The sequence below is a fragment of the Pelophylax lessonae genome, assembly GCF_965119305.1.
Source record: "Pelophylax lessonae genome assembly, chromosome: 6".
NCBI lineage: Eukaryota > Metazoa > Chordata > Amphibia > Anura > Ranidae > Pelophylax > Pelophylax lessonae.
In genome coordinates, this window is record NC_138773.1 from 2458904 (window position 1) to 2478803 (window position 19900).

The window sequence follows — 19900 nt, forward strand, 5'->3', positions numbered from 1 at the left end:
TGATATCTGTCCCAGCATCAGCATCTGTCAGGAAAGTAATGTGATAATGAAGGATGGAGGGGGGGGGAGGAGGTGGGGGGGGGGCGGGTTTAGCATCACTGAGGCAGATAAGGTGGGGCAGGAAAAGCTCAGAGATGAAAGAGAGCGCAGACTGCAAACACCACACAGGACAAGAGAGTGCGAAATACACCGGAGAGAGAGAGCACAGGACCAGAGAGTGCTAAATACACCGGAGAGAGAGAGAGCCTAGGACCAGAGAGTGCGAAATACACCGGAGAGAGAGAGAGCCTAGGACCAGAGAGTGCTAAATACACCGGAGAGAGAGAGCACAGGACCAGAGAGTGCTAAATACACCGGAGAGAGAGCACAGGACCAGAGAGTGCTAAATACACCGGAGAGAGAGAGCACAGGACCAGAGAGTGCTAAATACACCGGAGAGAGAGAGCACAGGACCAGAGAGTGCTAAATACACCGGAGAGAGAGCACAGGACCAGAGAGTGCTAAATACACCGGAGAGAGAGAGAGCCTAGGACCAGAGAGTGCGAAATACACCGGAGAGAGAGACAGCAGGGGACCAGAGAGTGCTAAATACACCGGAGAGAGAGAGCACAGGACCAGAGAGTGCTAAATACACCGGAGAGAGAGCACAGGACCAGAGAGTGCTGAACATACCAGATAGAGTGCTGAATCCACAGAGAGAGTGCTGAATCCACAGAGAGAGTGCTGAATCCACAGAGAGAGTGCTGGACCTCCTGCAGGAGCAATGAGTACATCAGCTGCTTAAAGCCGGACAGAAAGTCTGCAGAGGAAGCAGAGAGTGCAGGGAGAGACACTGTGCAGAGAGCGCAAAGAGAGCGCATGGAGAGAGAGAGCAAAGAGACAATACAGCAAACAGAGAGTGTCAGAGAGCAGAGGAGGAGAGTGCTGGAAAGCTGAAGAGGGTGTAAAGAGACTGCTGGAGCACCATGATCACCGCCTGCATCCTCTGTGCCTGTCTGACCATCACTGGGAGCACCCCGACCCTAAAAGACATCAGCAAAGGAGTGGTGAGACAATCTGTGTGGGGAGAGGGAGAGGGGAGGCAGAAGAGAGGAGAGAGAGGGGAGAGAGAGGGGAGAGGAGAGGTTAGGGAGAGGGAGAAGAGAGGGGAGGGAGAAGAGAGGAGAGTAGAGGGGAGAGAGGAGAAGAGAGGGGAGGGAGAAGAGAGGAGAGGGGAGAGAGGAGAAGAGAGGGGAGAGGAGAGAGGAGAGGAGAGAGAGGGGAGAGGAGAGAGAGGAGAGAGAGGGGAGAGGAGAGGAGAGAGAGGGGAGAGAGGAGAAGAGAGGGGAGAGGAGAGGAGAGAGAGGGGAGAGAGGAGAAGAGAGGGGAGAGAGGAGAAGAGAGGGGAGAGAGGGGAGAGGAGAGGAGAGAGAGGGGAGAGGAGAGGAGAGAGAGGAGAGAGAGGGGAGAGGAGAGGAGAGGAGAGAGAGGGGAGAGAGGGGAGAGGAGAGGAGAGAGAGGAGAGAGAGGGGAGAGGAGAGGAGAGAGAGGGGAGAGAGAGGGGAGAGAGCGGGGAGAGCGGGGAGAGAGGGGAGAGAAGAGAGAGGGGAGAGGAGAGAGAGAGGAGAGAGGAGAGAGGAGAGGGGAGGGAGAAGAGAGGAGAGAAGAGAGAGGGGAGAGAGGAGAGAGAAAGAAGAGAGGAGAGAGAGAAAGGGGAGAGGAGAGGAGAGGAGAGGTGAGGGGGGAGAAGAGAGAGGAGAGGGGAGAGGAGAGCTGAGGGGGGAGAAGAGAGAGGAGAGAGAAAGAGGAGAGGAGAGTTGAGGGGGGAGAAGAGAGAGGAGAGGAGAGAAGAGGAGAGAGGAGAAGTGGGGTTCAGGAAGGAGACAGGCAGTGTCTAGGTAATGGAGTGAAGGGTGTGGGGATAATGTCATTATACAGGAGGAGAGGAAGAGACAACCAGCACTGATGAGACCTCAGAGGTGTGTACAGTCCTGATTGGTGTCATTAGGAGGCCACATAAGAGCGCTAATCAATAAGTGTTACTTTACAAACAAAATGAATAAATACAAAGCTAAGCGCAAAACAGAACATGAATAATTGCACAAATCGAGAAATATTGGGGATAGATGGATGTGGTGGGGAGTAGATGGGTGAGGTTGGGGGTGGATGGACGGGTGGGGAGTAAATGGGTGAGGTTGGGGGTGGATGGATGGGGTGGGGAGTAGATGGGTGAGGTTGGGGTAGATGGATCGGTTTAGAGGTAAGGGGACTGGGGTAGATGGATGAGGTTGGGATAGATAGATGTGGTGGGGAGTAAATGGGTGAGGTTGGGGCTAGATGCATGTGGTGGGGAGTAGATGGGTGAGGTTGGGGGTAGATGGATGTGGTGGGGAGTAGATGGGTGAGGTTGGGGGTAGATAGATGTGGTGGGGAGTAGATGGGTGAGGTTGGGGGTAGATGGATGTGGTGGGGAGTAGATGGGTGAGGTTGGGGTAGATGGATGTGGTGGGGAATAGATGGGTGAGGTTGGAAGTAGATGAATGGGGTGAGGAGTACATGGATGGGGTTGGGGGTAAATGGAGAGGGTGGGGAGTAGATGGATAGGGTTGGCGGGAGATGGATCAAGTTGGAGGTAGATGGATGAGGGTGGGGGTAGATGGATGTGGTGGGAGTAGATGGGTGACGTTGGGGTAGATGGATGTGGTGGGGAGTAGATGGGTGAGGTTGGAGGTAGAGGAATGGGGTGAGGAGTACATGAATGGGGTTGGGGGTAAATGGAGAGGGTGGGGAGTAGATGGATGGGGTTGGCGGGAGATGAATCGGGTTGGAGGTAGATGGATGGGGGTGGGGGTAGATAGATGTGGTGGGGAGCAGCTGGATGAGGTTGGGGTAGATGGATATGGTGGGGAGTAGATGGGTGAGGTTGGGTTGGATAGATGTGGTGAGGAGTAGATGGGTAAGGTTGGAGGTAGATGGATGGGGTGAGGAGTATATGGATGGGATTGGGGGTAAATGGAGAGGGTAGGTAGTAGATGGATGGGTTTGGGGGTAGATGGATGGGGGTAGGGGTAGATGGATGTGGCGGGGAGCAGATGGATGTGGTTGGGAGTAGATGGGTGAGGTTTGGAGTAGATAGATGTGGTGGGCAGTAGCTGGGTGAGGTTGGGGGTAAATGGAGAGGGTGGGGAGTAGATGGATAGGGTTGGCGGGAGATGGATCAAGTTGGAGGTAGATGGATGAGGGTGGGGGTAGATGGATGTGGTGGGAGCAGATGGATGAGGTTGGGGTAGATGGATATGGTGGGGAGTAGATGGGTAAAGTAGGAGGTAGATGGATGGGGTGAGGAGTATATGGATGGGATTGGGGGTAAATGGAGAGGGTAGGGAGTAGATGGATGGGTTTGGGGGTAGATGGATCGGGTTGGGGGCAGATGGATGGGGGTAGGGGTAGATGGATGTTGCGGGGAGCAGATGGATGTGGTTGGGAGTAGATGGGTGAGGTTGGGAGTAGATAGATGTGGTGGGCAGTAGCTGGGTGAGGTTGGAGGTAGATGGATGGGGTGAGGAGTATATGGATGGGGTTGGGGTAGATGGATGTGGTTGGGGTGGATGGATGAAGTTGGGGTAGATGGATGTGGTGGGGAGTAGATGGGTGAGGTCGGGAGTAGATAGATGTGGTGGGAAGTAGCTGGGTGAGGTTGGAGGTAGATGGATGGGGTGAGGAGTATATGGATGGGGTTGGGGAGGATGGATGTGGTTGGGGTGGATGGGTGAAGTTGGGGTAGATGGATGTGGTGGGGAGTAGATGGGTGAGGTTGCAGGTAGGTGGATGTGGTGGGGAGCAGATGGATGAGGTTGGGGTAGATGGATATGGTTGGGGGCAGATGGATGGGGGTAGGGGTAGATGGATGTGGCGGGGAGCAGATGGATGTGGTTGGGAGTAGATGGGTGAGGTTGGGAGTAGATAGATGTGGTGGGCAGTATCTGGGTGAGGTTGGAGGTAGATGGATGGGGTGAGGAGTATATGGATGGGGTTGGGGTAGATGGATGTGGTTGGGGTGGATGGGTGAAGTTGGGGTAGATGGATGTGGTGGGGAGTAGATGGGTGAGGTTGGGGTAGATGGATGTGGTGGGCAGTAGCTGGGTGAGGTTGAAGGTAGATGGATGGGGTGAGGAGTATATGGATGGGGTTGGGGTAGATGGATGTGTTTGGGGGTGGATGGGTGAAGTTGGGGTAGATGGATGTGGTGGGGTGTAGATGGATGAGGTTGGGGTAGATGGATGTGGTGGGGAGTAGATGGGTGAGGTTGGAGGTAAATGAATGGGGTGAGGAGTACATGGATGGGGTTAGGGGTAAATGGAGAGGGTGGGGAGTAGATGGATGGGGTTGGTGGTAGATGGATGGGGGTGGGGGTAGATGGAATGGGTTGGAGGTAGATGGATGGGGTGGGGGCAGATGAATGTGGTGGGAATCAGATGGATGAGGTTCGGGTAGATGGATGTAGTGGGGAGTAGATGGGTGAGGTTGGGGTAGATGGATGGGGTGGGGAGTAGATGGGTGAAGTTGGGGTAGATGGATGTGGTGGGGAGTAGATGGGTGAGGTTGGGGTAGATGGATGTGGTGGGGAGTAGATGGGTGAGGTTGGGGTAGATGGGTGAAGTTGGGGTAGATGGATGGGGTGAGGAGTATATGGATGGGGTTGGGGGTAAATGTAGAGGGTGGGGAGTAGATTGATGGGGTTGGGGTTTGATGGACAAGGTAGGGAGTAGATGGGTGGAAATGGCTGGGGGTAGATGGATAGAATGAGGAGCAGGTGGGGGGTGGGGGGAGTATATGGATGGGGTTGGGGTTAAGTGCCCATTCACACTGCCGTGACTGGTCAGCCTGACAAGTCGCGGTCGGTTGCGGTCCATTGACTGCTACAGGACCCGTTCTAATAGGAGGGACACAAGTCGCTCCGACTTAGAAAAAGGTTCCTGTACTACTACGGGGCGACCTCGGAGCGACTTGCATAGATATCCATTATATGAAGTCTCTGCAAGTCGCTCCGAAGTCGCGGTCCACAGCGGTGCACGGGACTTCACAGGTCACCCCCCGAAGTCGTGCCGCTTCAGTGTGAACATGTGATGTCAAGGTAGATGGATGGGGTTGGGGGTAGATGGATGGGGTTGGGGGGTAGATGGATGGGGTTGGGGGGTAGATGGATGGGGTTGGGGGTAGATGGATGGGGTTGGGGGTAGATGGATGGGGTAGGGGGGTAGATGGATGGGGTTGGGGGTAGATGGATGGGGTTGGGGGGTAGATGGATGGGGTTGGGGGTAGATGGATGGGGTTGGGAGTAGATGGATGGGGTTGGGGGTAGATGGATGGGGTTGGGGGGTAGATGGATGGGGTTGGGGGGTAGATGGATGGGGTTGGGGGGTAGATGGATGGGGTTGGGGGTAGATGGATGGGGTTGGGGGTAGATGGATGGGGTTGGGGGGTAGATGGATGGGGTTGGGAGTAGATGGATGGGGTTGGGGGTAGATGGATGGGGTTGGGGGTAGATGGATGGGGTTGGGGGGTAGATGGATGGGGTTGGGGGTAGATGGATTGGGTTGGGGGGTAGATGGATGGGGTTGGGGGGTAGATGGATGGGGTTGGGGGGTAGATGGATGGGGTTGGGGGGTAGATGGATGGGGTTGGGAGTAGATGGATGGGGTTGGGAGTAGATGGATGGGGTAGGGGGGTAGATGGATGGGGTTGGGGGTAGATGGATGGGGTTGGGGGTAGATGGATGGGGTTGGGGGGTAGATGGATGGGGTTGGGGGGTAGATGGATGGGGTTGGGAGTAGATGGTTGGGGTTGGGGGTAGATGGATGGGGTTGGGGGTAGATGGATGGGGTTGGGGGGTAGATGGATGGGGTTGGGGGTAGATGGATGGGGTTGGGGGGTAGATGGATGGGGTTGGGGGGTAGATGGATGGGGTTGGGGGGTAGATGGATGGGGTTGGGGGGTAGATGGATGGGGTTGGGGGTAGATGGATGGGGTTGGGGGTAGATGGATGGGGTTGGGGGGTAGATGGATGGGGTTGGGGGTAGATGGATGGGGTTGGGAGTAGATGGATGGGGTAGGGGGGTAGATGGATGGGGTTGGGGTAGATGGATTGGATTGGAAGGAATAGAGAGATGAGTGGAGAACAGATAATGGGGGGGAAAGAGAGACGAAACCCGCTGACCTCTGACCTCTGACCCTAAGTTAAAGCGCTCATCCCCTACCCCCTTGCTCTGTATACTTACCCCTCCCCCCATCCTCACAGCACTCATCTGTCAGCACCTGAAACACTCCATTCTCTCTGGTGGTTTTGGCAGCTGTGTTCCCAGCTCCGCCCACCTGCTATCAGTCCCTGTATTGAATATGTGCAGCAAGAGAAGGAAGACTCCTTTGTTTGACAGTGGAGTGGCTGTGGTTGGGGAATGGAGGGTAGAAAGCTTGTGGGAAGTCAACTCCATAAGGTCCGACCTAAAGCGTGAGGTGACCCCTGGATAGGTTACCCCTTAGCAGGGGAAATGCCTTCCTAAAGGGGACCTCTGTCTGAAAATGTCTCTCTTCCTCCTTCCAGGACTGGCTGACCCGCTATGGCTACCTACCCCCACCTGACCCATATTCTGCCCAGCAGCAGACAATGGAGAGCCTCAGAGAAGCTGTGAAGATCATGCAGAGGTTTGCTGGCCTGGAGATGACAGGAGAACTGGGTAAAAACTCTCACCTTCCCTGGGGTAGACTCACTTCATACGCTGCAAACATGGGGATGGGGGTCACCTTATCCTAAGTATCCCCCCACTATAGGTCACCTTACTAAGTACGCCTAATATAGATCACCTTATCCTAAATGTCCTCTTATATAGGTCATCTGATCTTAAGTACCCCTAAAAAAAGGTCAATTTATCCTTTACACCCCTAATATAGGTGACCCAATCCTAAGTACCTATAATGTCAGTTACAATATCCCATATACCCCCTAATATAAGTCACCTTATCCTATGTACCCCTACTGGAGGTCACCTTATATACCCCCTAATATAAGTCACCTTATCCTATGTACCCCTACTGGAGGTCACCTTATATACCCCCTGATATAAGTCACCTTATCCTATGTACCCCTACTGGAGGTCACCTTATATACCCCCTGATATAAGTCACCTTATCCTATGTACCCCTACTGGAGGTCACCTTATCCTATGTACCCCTACTGGAGGTCACCTTATATACCCCCTGATATAAGTCACATTATTCCAAGGACCTATAGTATAGGTCACCTTATCCTATGTGCCCCTAATATATGTCACCTTATTCTACTGTATGTATGTACCCCTGATGTAGGCTCCCTTTCCTAGATGCCCCTGATGTAGGCTCCTTCTCCTAGATGCCCCTGATGTAGGCTCCTTCTCCTATGTACCCCCTGCTATTTCAATGTTCAGCTGACTACATGGGTAAAATATTTATCTGCCAGTAATCCCAGATATAGAAATGTAATGATCTCTCCTAGACGATCGCACGGTGGAGATGATGAAGAGGCCTCGCTGTTCTCTCCCTGATCTCGCCCTATCATCAGGGCCTCAGAGGATCCGCAGGAAACGCTACGCTTTGAGTGGGACAGTATGGCAGAAGAAGCAACTGACCTGGAAGTACGGAGGCTTGGGGGATAACCAGGGGAATGAAATGTTCATTTAGATGGGTGGTATGTAATGTGTCTACAAGGTGGGAGGTACAGAGTCATGGGGGACATCTGGGTGGAATATAATGTGTCTGCAACAAGGGAAGTATGTAGTCATGGAGGTCATCTGGTTGGAATATATTGTGACCAACAGGTGGGAGGTATGGAATGATGGAGGACATCTCGGTGGAATATAATCTGTCCACAAGGTGGGAGGTATGGAATGATTGAGGACATCTGGGTGGAATATAATGTGTCTACAAGAAGGGAGGTATGGGGTCATGGGGGACATGTGGGTGGAATATAATGTGTCTACAAGGTGGGAGGTATTTAGACATGAAGGTCATCTGGGTGAAATAAATTGTGACCAACAGGTGGGAGGTATGGAAAGATTGACCACATCTGGGTGGAATATAATGTGCCCACAAGGTGGGAGGTATGGAGTGAAGGAGGATATCTCAATGGAAGATAATGTGTCCACAAGGTGGGAGGTATGGAGTCATTTAGGACATCTGGGTGGAATATAATGTGTCCATAAGGAGGGAGGTATGGAGTCAGGAAGGACATCTCAGTGGAATATATTGTGTCCACAACGAGGGAGGTATGGAGTCATGGAGGACATCTTGGTGGAATGTAATGTGTCAACAAGGAGAGAGGTATGGAGTCATGGAGGTCATCTGGGTGGAATATATTGTGTCCAACAGGTGGGGGGTATGGAATAATGAGGACATCCTGGTGGAATATAATGTGTCCACAAGGAGGGAGGTATGGAGTCAGGGAGGACATTTGGGTGGAATATAATCTGCCCACAAGGAGGGAGGTATGGTGTCAGGGAGGACATCTCGGTGGAATATAATGTGTCCACAAGGAGGGAGGCATGGAGTCATGAGGGACATCTGGGTGGAATATGTGTCTACAAGGTGGGAGGTATGGAGTCATGGAGGACATCTCGGTGGAATGTAATGTGTCCACAAGGAGGGAGGTATGGAGTCTGGGAGGACATCTCGGTGGAATATAATCTGCCCACAAGGAGGGAGGTATGGAGTCATAGAGGACATTTGGGTGGAATATAATCTGCCCACAAGGAGGGAGGTATGGTGTCAGGGAGGACATCTCGATGGAATATAATCTGCCCACAAGGAGGGAGGTATGGTGTCAGGGAGGACATCTCGATGGAATATAATGTGCCCACAAGGAGGGAGGTATGGAGTCATGAAGGTCATCTGGGTAGAATATATTGTGACCCACAGGTGGGAGGTATGGAATGATGGAGAACATCTGGGTATAATGTAATGTGTGCACAAGAGTAAAGGTATGGAGTCAGAGACATCTTGGGGGAACATAATCTGTCCACAAGGAGGGAGGTATAGGGTCATGGAGGACATCTGGGTGGAATGTAATGTGTCCACATGGAGCAAGGTAAGAAGTCAGGGAGCACATCTTGGTGAAATTTATTGTATCCACAAGGTGGGAGGTATGGAGTCATGGAGGACATCTGGGTAGAATATAATGTGTTCAGTATGAGGGAGGTGAAAAAGTCTTGGAGGACATCTGAGTGGAATATAATGTGTCCACTATGAGGGAGGTATGGAGTCATGGAGGACATCTTGGTGGAATATAAAGTGTCCACAAGGAGGGGGGTATGGGGTGATGGAGGACATCTGGGTGGAATGTAATGTGACCACAGTGTGATTCTGATAAGATGGGGACATTGGCCTCCACCTTTTCAGGTCTCCATTGATCTGTGTGTTCCTCCTGATCTTTATTGAGTAGATGTGGATTCTCATATGATCTTATGGTGAGCAGTCCCCCATCTTTCTTCTAGGGTGGAGAGTTTCCCCATATCTCTGCCGCATGAAACCATAAACACATTGATGAGGAGCGCCCTGGAGGCCTGGAGTCGGGAGACACAGCTCACCTTCTCAGAGACAAAGGGCGAGGCCAATGTTCGAGTGGGCTTTGTGGGAGGATCCCATGGAGATGGCTATCCATTTGACGGTCCAGGTGGAACACTCGGTCATGCCTTCTTTCCTGGCGTAGGGCCAATCGCTGGAGAAACTCACATGGACGCCGACGAACAATGGACTTACAACAGTAAGTACTGAAAGATCCATTACAAACGTTCCATCACTGAATCCCCCCTCTCGCCTCCCCTCCAGTTTTGCACCAGGTGTACCGGTTCTTCTCCTGTTCTAAAACAGCTTCCTCTGATTTCACTGTGTAGCGGTCAGAGGAGTAGGGGACCGCAATGCAGAATTCAAGTACGGTACAGCAGACAGAGAGGCTGAAGCAGATACCGGCTTTATTAACCAACAGAGTATAATGGCCGGAGAATGATGTTAACAGTAAAAACAGATTACATAGGTTTACAGCAAAGTTAACTGCAACGTGATACATAAAATGGCGTTCCCGCCAATGCACACACAGAGATACAGGCTACTCTGTTATATGATCCTATCTGATTCCCGCTAACCGGGACACGTTGCTGCAACGCTCTGTCTACAGAAACCTGTTCTATGCCCTACCACAGGTTAGCACCGGTGCAACTCACAGTTCTGTAGGTACAGCTGCTTTATCTCAGTCTCTGTGATGGTGGATGCAGTCAGGTCTCTGGATCTGTCCCTTGCTGTCTGTAGCTGCAGTCTCTTATGCACTGGTCTGGGTTTCTTTGCAAGTAGTTTATCTTGTTCTGTCACTTGGAGGTCACTGCAGTCTGGCCCCTTGCGCTGTAATTTGCTTGAGGTGCTCTGGGATGTTCTCTCCTCTCTTCCTCTGGTTCTCAGCTACTGTCCGTTGTATCACAGTTCAGTTCTGTCTCCTCTGGCAAGATCCTGTTGTTCTGTCCCAGGATTATACAGTCTATATCCCTCTCAAGGCCACAGCATGCAGTACCTTTCCTCAGCTCAGCACAGCCATAGAGAGCCGAACACCACACACTTCCTGGAACTTCCTGCTTCCTCCCTTCACCTAAAGCAACAACAGTGACCTCTTGTGGCTGGAAGATGCATGACAGTCTGTGGGAATTTCTCAATAGAACTACAGTGTACTGAAGTTAGTCATTCAAGGGGCTGACCCCCTACATGCCTCCCCACTTAACGATGGTCGTCCTCGGCCATCCTATATAGTCCATGGGGAAGAAAGTGATTATTACAATCTCTAACAGCAGCACAACATTGTCCACAACACATACAGGTGGACCAAACGAACTGATCAGCATTGTACCTGTTTGGTGGAACCCCTGCAGTAGACCTATTGGATCTCCGGAGGTCTTGACTATCTGTGAGGGACTGACTTTCCTCATTGGGAGCTGCCAACCTGGGTTCCTCCTCATTGCGAGCCGGTGGTGGTTCTGTAGCATAAGCTTCATCCCCTGTGGCCTGGGGACCTTCCGTAGTGTCAGGAACAATCCACCAGTCTTCATCATTGTTTTCATTGGAGATAATGAGTTCTGAGGACGGGACAGGAAGTGTTGTCTCTTCAGCAGGTTTGGGATCTTCAGACCGACATGGCCGTAACATATTCCTATGTAGGATCCTTGAGGCAAACTCCTCATTTTCCACCCGTACTTTGTAGACCGGGCCATTGGGGTACACTCTCCTGATCACTTTGTAAGGTTGTACCTCCCAACGCTCACTCAACTTGCCTTTGGGACGTTTCTCCCGCACCAATACCCGGTCTCCAGGTTGCAGCGGAACCTCCTGGAGGGGAGGACGGTCAGTATGAGTTCTCTCTTGCAAACGCTGGCCTACTAACCGGCGGATGGTCTGGAGCCGCTGACGGTGTTCTTTCACCCATGAGGTGGTCGATCGTTCTATTAAGTCCTGTGGTTGTTCTAAATTCAGTTTAACAATTTCCCGGCCAGCTCTGCCGAACAATAGCATGTACGGAGTATACCCGGTTGTGTTGTGAACCCGATTATTGTAAGCCCAGACTAATTCATGGAGGTAGTCTGGCCAGTGCATCCTTTTGTCTTCCTCTAATGTCCTCAACATCTGAAGCAGGGTCCGGTTGAAGAGCTCACAGGCCCCATTCCCTTGGGGATGATATGAAGTTGTCCTGGATTTTTCAATGCCATACAGTCGATGTAGCTCCTCCATCACTTTCCCTTGAAAGCACGCTCCTTGATCTGAATGGATCCGCTTCGGACACCCGTAGACTCGGATGAAATCTTGACAGATGGCCCGAGCTGCAGACTCAGCCGTCTGGTCTCGAGTTGGGGTGACCACTGCAAATTTAGAGAAGTGGTCAATCATGACCAGGCAGTATTGTGGACCTCTGGCGGATTGTCCCACGAGAAGATAATCTATCATCAATACTTCCAGCGGTTCTTTGGTCTGTATGGGCTGCATGGGTGCCCTCTGTTCGGTGCTTTTGGTGGGTTCACACATTCGACACTGCCGGCAGACTTCCTCAACCGTGGCCTCCAGTCGTGGACAATATACATAGCGTTGCAGCCACTGGAAGGTTTTAACTGGCCCGAAGTGAGCTCCAAATTCATGAGCCTGTTTGGCTACTTCTCGTGCCATGCTTCTGGGTATTACTACCTGCCACCTTGCCTCTATATCAGCAGGCTGCTGCCACTTGCGGTACAAAACAGCTCCATGAATTTCCAGTCTATCCCATTGGTGTAGAATGGACTTCATCTCGGCATCAAGCTCAGTCCTTTCATCTCTGTCAGGTTTTCTTTGCTGGGACACCCAACCTTTCATCTGCCGCAGTCCGACATCTTCATCCTGTATTCGGCCCCATTCTTCATTGGTTCTTCCTAATGCCTTGGGTAGCACTCGGGCCTCCCCACTTGTCTGTGCTGCAACTGCTGGAGGTGTGAACCTGCGGAAGTCTGGAGTTTCATCCTCTTCTTTTTGTTCATCCAGATCCCCTACTGGAGTCTCAAAAGTAACCCTCGGCAGACCATCGGCATTAGTGTTCTCTGTAGCAGAGCGGTAGCGGATTGAGAAGTCATACTTGGCAAGGCGAGCTGCCCAACGCTGCTCCAGGGCTCCCAGCTTGGCAGTATCCAGATGGGCCAGGGGGTTGTTATCGGTCTGTACAAAGATCTTAGCCCCTGTCAGGTAGCCCGCAAATTTTTCTGTCATGGCCCACACCAGGGCAAGGAGCTCCAGCCGGAAGGAACTATAGTTATGAGGGTTTCGCTCTGTATCCCGCAACGACCGACTGGCATAAGCGATAACTCTTTCACGTCCTTCTTGTACCTGTGACAGTACCGCCCCAAGTCCATAGAGGCTGCCATCAGTCGATAAGAGGAATGGTTTGTCAAAGTCAGCATAAGCCAAGATGGGGGCCGATGTCAGGTTTTCTTTCAGGGCCTGGAATGCCTCTTCCTGCTTCTGTCCCCAGGGGACACTTTGACCCTTGGGCCTCCCAGCTGTTCCTCTCTGCAGCTCATTCAGAGGGCCCGCTATCTTTGCGTAGTCTTTGATGAATCGCCGGTAATATCCGGTCAGACCGAGGAAAGCCTTCAACTCCCGCAGTGTTCTGGGCGCTGGCCATTGTTGTATGGCAGCCATTTTGTCTTGAGATGGCAGCACCCCATCTTGGGACACCGTATGGCCTAGGTACTCTATCTTCCTCTTGAAGAGATGACACTTCTTTGGCTTTATCTTCAGGCCATGGGATCGCAACCGCTTGAGTACTTGTCCTAGTCGGTCTAGGTGTTCTTGAAAAGTAGCGGAGTATACAATGATATCATCCAAGTATATCAAGGTTGCTTCAAAATTCAGGTCTCCCAGACACTTCTCCATCAGCCGCTGGAAGGTGCTCAGGGCATTGGATAGCCCGAATGGCATTCTGTTAAATTCGAATAGTCCCATGGGGAGTATGAATGCAGTCTTGGCCCGGTCCTTCTCGGCCACCGGTACTTGCCAGTACCCGCTTGCTAGATCCAGGGTGGAGAAGTATTTAGCCCGCCCTAGGGCTGTCAGGGACTCCTCGATGCGTGGCAGAGGGTATGAGTCTCGTGTGGTGCATGCATTCAACCGCCGATAATCCACACAAAATCGAATAGTGCCGTCCTTCTTTTTGACAAGCACCACTGGGGCTGCCCAAGGACTTTGACTACCTCGTACCACTCCTGAATCTATCATCTGTTTCAACAATGTCTTCACTTCCTGGTACAACTTGGGCGGGATCTGTCGATATCTCTCCCGGATTGGGGCAGCGTCCCCGGTCGGTATCTCATGTGTGATAGCATCTGTGCAGCCAAAGTCATCGGCATGGCGGGCAAACGCAGCCTGATTCTCCCACAGCATGGCTTCAACCGCCCGCAAACGGTCTGGACCGAGATTCTTCACATTTATCTCCATTTGGTCCACAATGGTTCTCCCATTCCATTCTGGGGTCGGAGCCTCTTCGGGTCGGGCAGTAACTGCCAGTGTCCATGCAGCATTGCCTGTTGGAGCTAAAGTCACTTCTTCCCGACTTAGCACTTCTCCCCGATGTAAGTACACACGGGCCAGTTCTACTCCAGGTGCCAAAGCGACTTCCAGATGTCCCACATTCACAGCTCTTATGGGTACTCGTCCATTCTGGACCACTGCCAGTGTCCGGGCCACTAGGGCATCCTGACCTAGTTCTCCTAGACCCCCTGGTTCGATGATCACCTCCATACCTTCAAGGTTGCGGAAGGTTCCCACAGGCAGGGTCAGTATAGTCTCCCGACCCGGAGGAAGACTGAGGGTCGCCTTTCCCGGCACTCGGATAGTTCCCACGGACTGGTGTACTGGGACACTCTTCTGTGTCCCACAGAACCGGATCAACCGTTGGAAAGCTTTTTGCGTGGGTTAGTGTGGGGTGGCTTGGTTCCAATAGCCAGGTCCCCGTTTAGTGAACATGATCTGATCCAATTCTCGTAGAATATTCATGCCCATTATCACCGGTACATCCTCCTTGAACGTCTCGGGGACCAGCAGAATGCCTTTTCTTCCCACTTCCTGTCCACACAGCCGTACGTTCATCCACACGACTCCCGTGACTGGAATTTGCTGATGGTTCGCAGCTGTAACTCGGACCAATGTCTCTCGTTCTGGCTTAGCCAGTGCTTGGAAGTAACGATTGAAGTATGACTCAGGCATGGTCGTCACCTGTGATCCGGTATCTACTAAGCAGTTGACTGAAATTCCTTCAAATTCAGCTTGTATGACGGGGCACCCTGCGACCAGGTGTTCAGAGCTGTGTTGGGTATCTTGACTCTCCACCTTCCCCGCAGTACGCCCCACTACTGCGGGGGCCGGTAGTTTAACGCCGGCTCTGAGCGTCTAGATAGATCACTCTGACACTCTCTGGCGAAGTGTCCTCCTTCTCCGCACCGCCAGCACTGTGTCACTGGACGATAGTCTCTCCGCCTGCGCGCGGGAGGCGCCCTGGCTGGCCTTGTTGGAAGATATTGAGGAAGTTGGTGTGACGGTGAACTCGGGTAAGGATGCTGTGGTGTAGGAACCAGTGGGGCAATCTGATAGGGCGGTTGTTGGGCCGGATAGGCAGCCCCAGGGGAATAGCTCGACTCCATTCGCCTTTCCATTTGTGTCAATTTTTCGTGCATAGCACTCAGGGAGCTTTGCAGGTCTTGTACCACTTTAACTAGGACCTCTTCCTTCCCCACAACCCCAAAGGGTGTGGCGGTCTGGGTCCGTATCACTCCGGAGGCATAACTTTCTTCTTTACTGCGTGCCACAGCCTCCGCCAATATTTGCCGAAAGTTCAGAGTAGGGTCCACCCTGACTCGCTCCCGCAGAACCTGTCTCAGGGGAGAGCTGAAGAGTCCCAGAATAAACTGTTCCCGCAATATTCGGTCGGCAGATCCCATGCCAGATACTCCGTCTGCCTCCTTTTTCTGTACCTCAGCCAATACTTCTTGTAGAGCCATCGCATATTGTGAGACCCCTTCATTTTCTTGCTGAACCCGGTAGAAGAATTTCGCCCGGAGGTGGCCCGCACTAGCTGTTTCACCGTATATTTCTTCCAGAAATCGCACAATCTCTTGCAAGGTGCTGCGTGTGGCTTCTGATTGTAGAAACACATTCTTTCGGGCCTCACCCTCCAGGGCAGCCAAAGCGATTTCTACCTGTAATTCTGGGCTGACATTGTAAATTCTTGCAGCGCTCTGCACAATGTGCATTAGAAGCTGCAGCAAGCCAGATAGAGCCCCACCTCATTTCCTGGCTGGAGGACATCCTGCATCATCTAGCCCTTTCCTCCCCAGCATGACTGTCCCTGGCCCGCCCTTTTATATCACAACCCTGTTCTTACATCAGTGTCCTCTGCCCCTTTACAGTAGCGCTCTGAACCCCCCCACCCCCCACCCAACGCCTAACATACACACAGCACTGTCCCCCACAATGGTGTCCTCTGCCCCCTACACCCCCCCCTCTCCACAGCAGTTCTCTCTGCTCCTTATCATCCCCCCCCCCCCCACAATAGTGCTTTCTGCCCCTTTAAATCATCCCTCACACCTCTTAGACTTGACTGACAAGGAAGTAATGTAACAACACTCTTTCCTGATGTGAACACTTCTGTGCCAGTCATGTAAAGTCCGAGAAAATGTTTGAAATAGAAACCACATCTAGGAACTACAAAACCGCAACACAAAATAAATCATGAAAACATCTATTATTTTTATCTATAAAAAATACCCGAAATCTCCAAAACTCCCTCCAGTTACGTTATCAGGCATTTCCTGAAAACACTGGGTCAAGTTTTTGGTGTAAAATTCACGAGAAGTCAAATTGTCACATCAAGGCCCTCTCAGCATAGAGCGTCCCTGACTCTCCGAGCGCCCAAATACGAGAGCATGCTATGCTGTCCTGACCATAGACAGATGTACACTAATAGGCCACATGATTGGGGACGCCATTACACCCATCTGTTAAAAGTGTGTGAAACTTACTTTAAATGATGTTCAGGTCTCTCAAGTGAAGGGTTCTGGTAATCCTCCATCATACAAAGACGTTGTAGACAATTGTGCTCTTCCAACCTTGTGGTAACAGTTTGGTGAAGACCCTTTTCTGTTCCAGCATGACTGCCCCCCCCCCCCCCCCCCCCCCCCCGTGTACAAAGCCAACTCCACCAACTCAAAGCCACAATTGGTGCACAGGAACTTTAGTGTCCTGCACAGAGCCCCGACCTCAACCCTGCACAGAGCCCCGACCTCAACCCTACTGAACACCTTTGGGTTAAATTGGAACGCTGATGGTGAGGCAGATTTTTTTTTTTGGTGCCCAATGTGGGGTCCAACACGAGGGCCAGATCTTATCATTCAATCTCAGTACCTGACCTCACAAATGGGCACAAATTCCCACAGACACCCTCTGTAACGGAACCGTCGACCCACACCGTGCTTGTGGTCTTCCGTCAGTATACGGCTTCCTCCAGTCTGGACATATAGAGATATTCCAGCCGCCCCCCATACAAGAACTAGCCTGAACTTAGCTTGTATGTGTCTGGAAACAACTAACCCCTTTATTAAAACAAGCAGTAGACTTTTATACACTTGAAAAGCATGACAGTCACTACATGAACAATGGCCTGAATATTTACATAAGCATCACACAATGAATAGATAACGAGGTAGAGCTGACTCATGGCTAATCCCATCTAGACAAGGTTATCATTTACATGCTAATTAGCTCAGCGTACTTAAGTCAGCCTGGAAGCCCAGACTGCCGGCACCAAACGTAAAACAGATACAAATACACATATTATAGTGTAAATACTGAGAACCCACAGTAACCAATAGATGATCAAATCAACATGATTTACAATCCATGGAAGACAGGTGTTTGGGCTGATGACATGCATCTGTTACAAGTCTGATCAACTTAAGCAGTCCAAATCATCAATTTATCTGTCACATAGTTTTTTCAGTCTCAGTGACGGCGAGTACCGTCACATATCTTCCCTCCAAAGGTAGATGAACCAGGTACCAGACCCCCAACTGGTCTGTGCCTGAGTTCGTCGGGTAACAAGTCCCAAAGAGTCAATCCATCATGGCAACTTCCTTGACAAAGTTCCACATAGCTTGTAAGTTTGTCCCGGCAGGGCGCATGGAGCTCTCATAGCCGATCAGTCTGTGGAAGTCTGGTTTGGGCAGGCCAGACTGGGCTTCTTGGTCACCCTGTGTCCCTAAAAGACACAGGGTGATTTAGACATAAGAAGTGCCTAGGGGGTTGAGAGAGGTATTTCCCAACCTCTCTAAGGTAAGCTGTGTTCCAAGGACCCCCCAACCAAAGTGACTACCGTCACATCTCTCTGCTTCCAGAAGGAGACTAACACAGGAGGTAACCCCAAATGGGTTGACTTTGAAGGTAGTCTGTAGTTCCAGCCCCCCAATGTCTATACCCACACAGTACCCCAAGCAAATTGTCCCAAAAGGAGCATTACTCACCCAACCAACCTCTGCCTCTCTCGTAGAACATACCCGCTGTAGGGAAGAAGCGTGGACTGGCCCTTCTCCCTGGAGTCCTTTCAGCCGCTGGAGAGAAGACAGGGTGGCGGGGCTCACTCCCTCATGCTGTTGGGGATCTGGGCCGACTGCCCAGCATCCCTGGGGTATACAGGTGGGGATTGTAGTCTCATCCACCTGCTCAGGAAATCCATCCCTTGTGAGTTGAGGGCAGAGGCCAGCAGCACTCTGCTCTGTTGCCAGCACTTCTGCTGGGGACTCCACGTAATCTGCTCCGGCAACCTCTTGTCTCTTCTCCCCCTGGATCCTGATCTGCTGCTGGGGACTGAGCACCACCTTCTCACCCTGGGTCTCCGGGACTGCTGCAGGTGTGGGGCAGAAGTCTGGGACCCTCTGTCCAGTTGTCAGCGCTTCTGCTGTAGAAGTTTCTTGTAACTCCACAGATGCTGCTGGCCTGAAATCCCGTGTCCCTGTCAGTGGTGTAGCAGACAGGTCAGCTGCCTCTTCTCTCTGGGAGGCTGAAGCTGCTGTTGGTGTTGGGCAGGGCTCAGTAGTGCTAGGCCCTGATGCCAGCTTTTCTGCAGGAACATAAACTGAAAAGTCAGTGGCCTTGCACACATCTTGCTGGGTCACCAATTGTTGCAGGCAGAGGTCAGCCACGCTGTGCCCGGATGCCCGCTCTTCCGCTGCAGGCTCACTGGGAGGTTCCTCCTCAGCAGAAAAGTCTAATAAATCTCCAGTTTCTGGAATTGCTGAAAGTTCAGGACACAGACTGGTGGCACTTGGGCCCAGTGCCAACACTTTTGTAGGTGCTTTATAATCCAAATCCTCTTCCGATGGAAAGTCCATTAAATTTGTAATCCGTGGTTTGGGAATGAAGATGGCTTCCTCTTCTCCCATACCTTTATCCAGCGGCTGATCAGATGCATTCCTCCATCCAAGCTCGTCCTGTGCAGAAACAGGTTCGTCAAGGTGAGTCAGCACTTGCTGCATCCGCCATAAGACCTCTGCATCCAAAACCGTGGGTGCAGGTGTGCAAAGCACACTATTACTGTACCACATTGCCGACTCTTCAGTCAGGATTTCTGGACTGTCAGCTGGTACTTCTGGATATTCCCAGGCAAGGGGAGCCCAGGCCTGGTACTGAGCAGAGTCCAGCAGCCGTCTGTAGGTGATTTCCAGCTCCCATTCCTGATTGGCCAGAAATTCCAAATCTTCCAGTGCCCAGTGCACGTCCAAGACATTCAGCATCTGTTCTCTGTATTCCAAGATTTCCTCTAAACGCCACTCCAAATCGCTCCCAAAGTCGGGGTCCTCAGACAGCCTCTCTAATAACAGCCCCAGGCCGCCGTAGCAAAAGCCTTCCGTTGGGCTGCCGTCTGCTGTCCATGGGCACACTTGGGTTACGTACCAGCGGAGGGCTCTATAGCTCTCATCCAACCGCATCTCCTCCTGGACCAGCCTGCTTAACTCAGCTTTCCATTCCTTATGCGGTTGTCTCCCCAAAAACACCATTCGCACTTCGTACTGCGACCAGTACCTTTCCTGGAAGGAGGGGAGGATTTTTCCCTGGTGTCGCTGCTCACGAGCTAGTGCTTCCTCCCAGAGTTCCAATCGGATTGAATTGTGCCATCCCAGCAGGACCTTCTCTGAAACTTGTCCCCTGTGCTGTATCCGCATCTCTCGCAACCTCCTTCCAAATTCCTCTTCCATGGCGGCTGATATCTGTACCTCTCCTCTTCTGCTCCCTGGACCTTGGATCCCGGTGGAGGTTTGGATGTTCCAGACTGCAGGAAGCATCCCACCGC

The 19900-nt window shown here is 51.9% G+C and overlaps 1 protein-coding gene across 1 annotated transcript in view; it reads left to right on the top strand.

Annotated features, from left to right (window-relative positions):
* Nucleotides 1-811: 811 nt before the first annotated feature.
* MMP25 (matrix metallopeptidase 25) overlaps nucleotides 812-19900 on the top strand; it is a 35137-nt gene continuing 16048 nt past the window's right edge. The window contains exons 1-4 of the mRNA XM_082262117.1: nucleotides 812-1046; nucleotides 6581-6713; nucleotides 7508-7646; nucleotides 9501-9769. Coding sequence (XP_082118243.1) covers nucleotides 966-1046; nucleotides 6581-6713; nucleotides 7508-7646; nucleotides 9501-9769 — 622 coding nt within the window. The 5' untranslated portion in view covers nucleotides 812-965. The remainder of the gene's footprint in view (nucleotides 1047-6580; nucleotides 6714-7507; nucleotides 7647-9500; nucleotides 9770-19900) is intronic.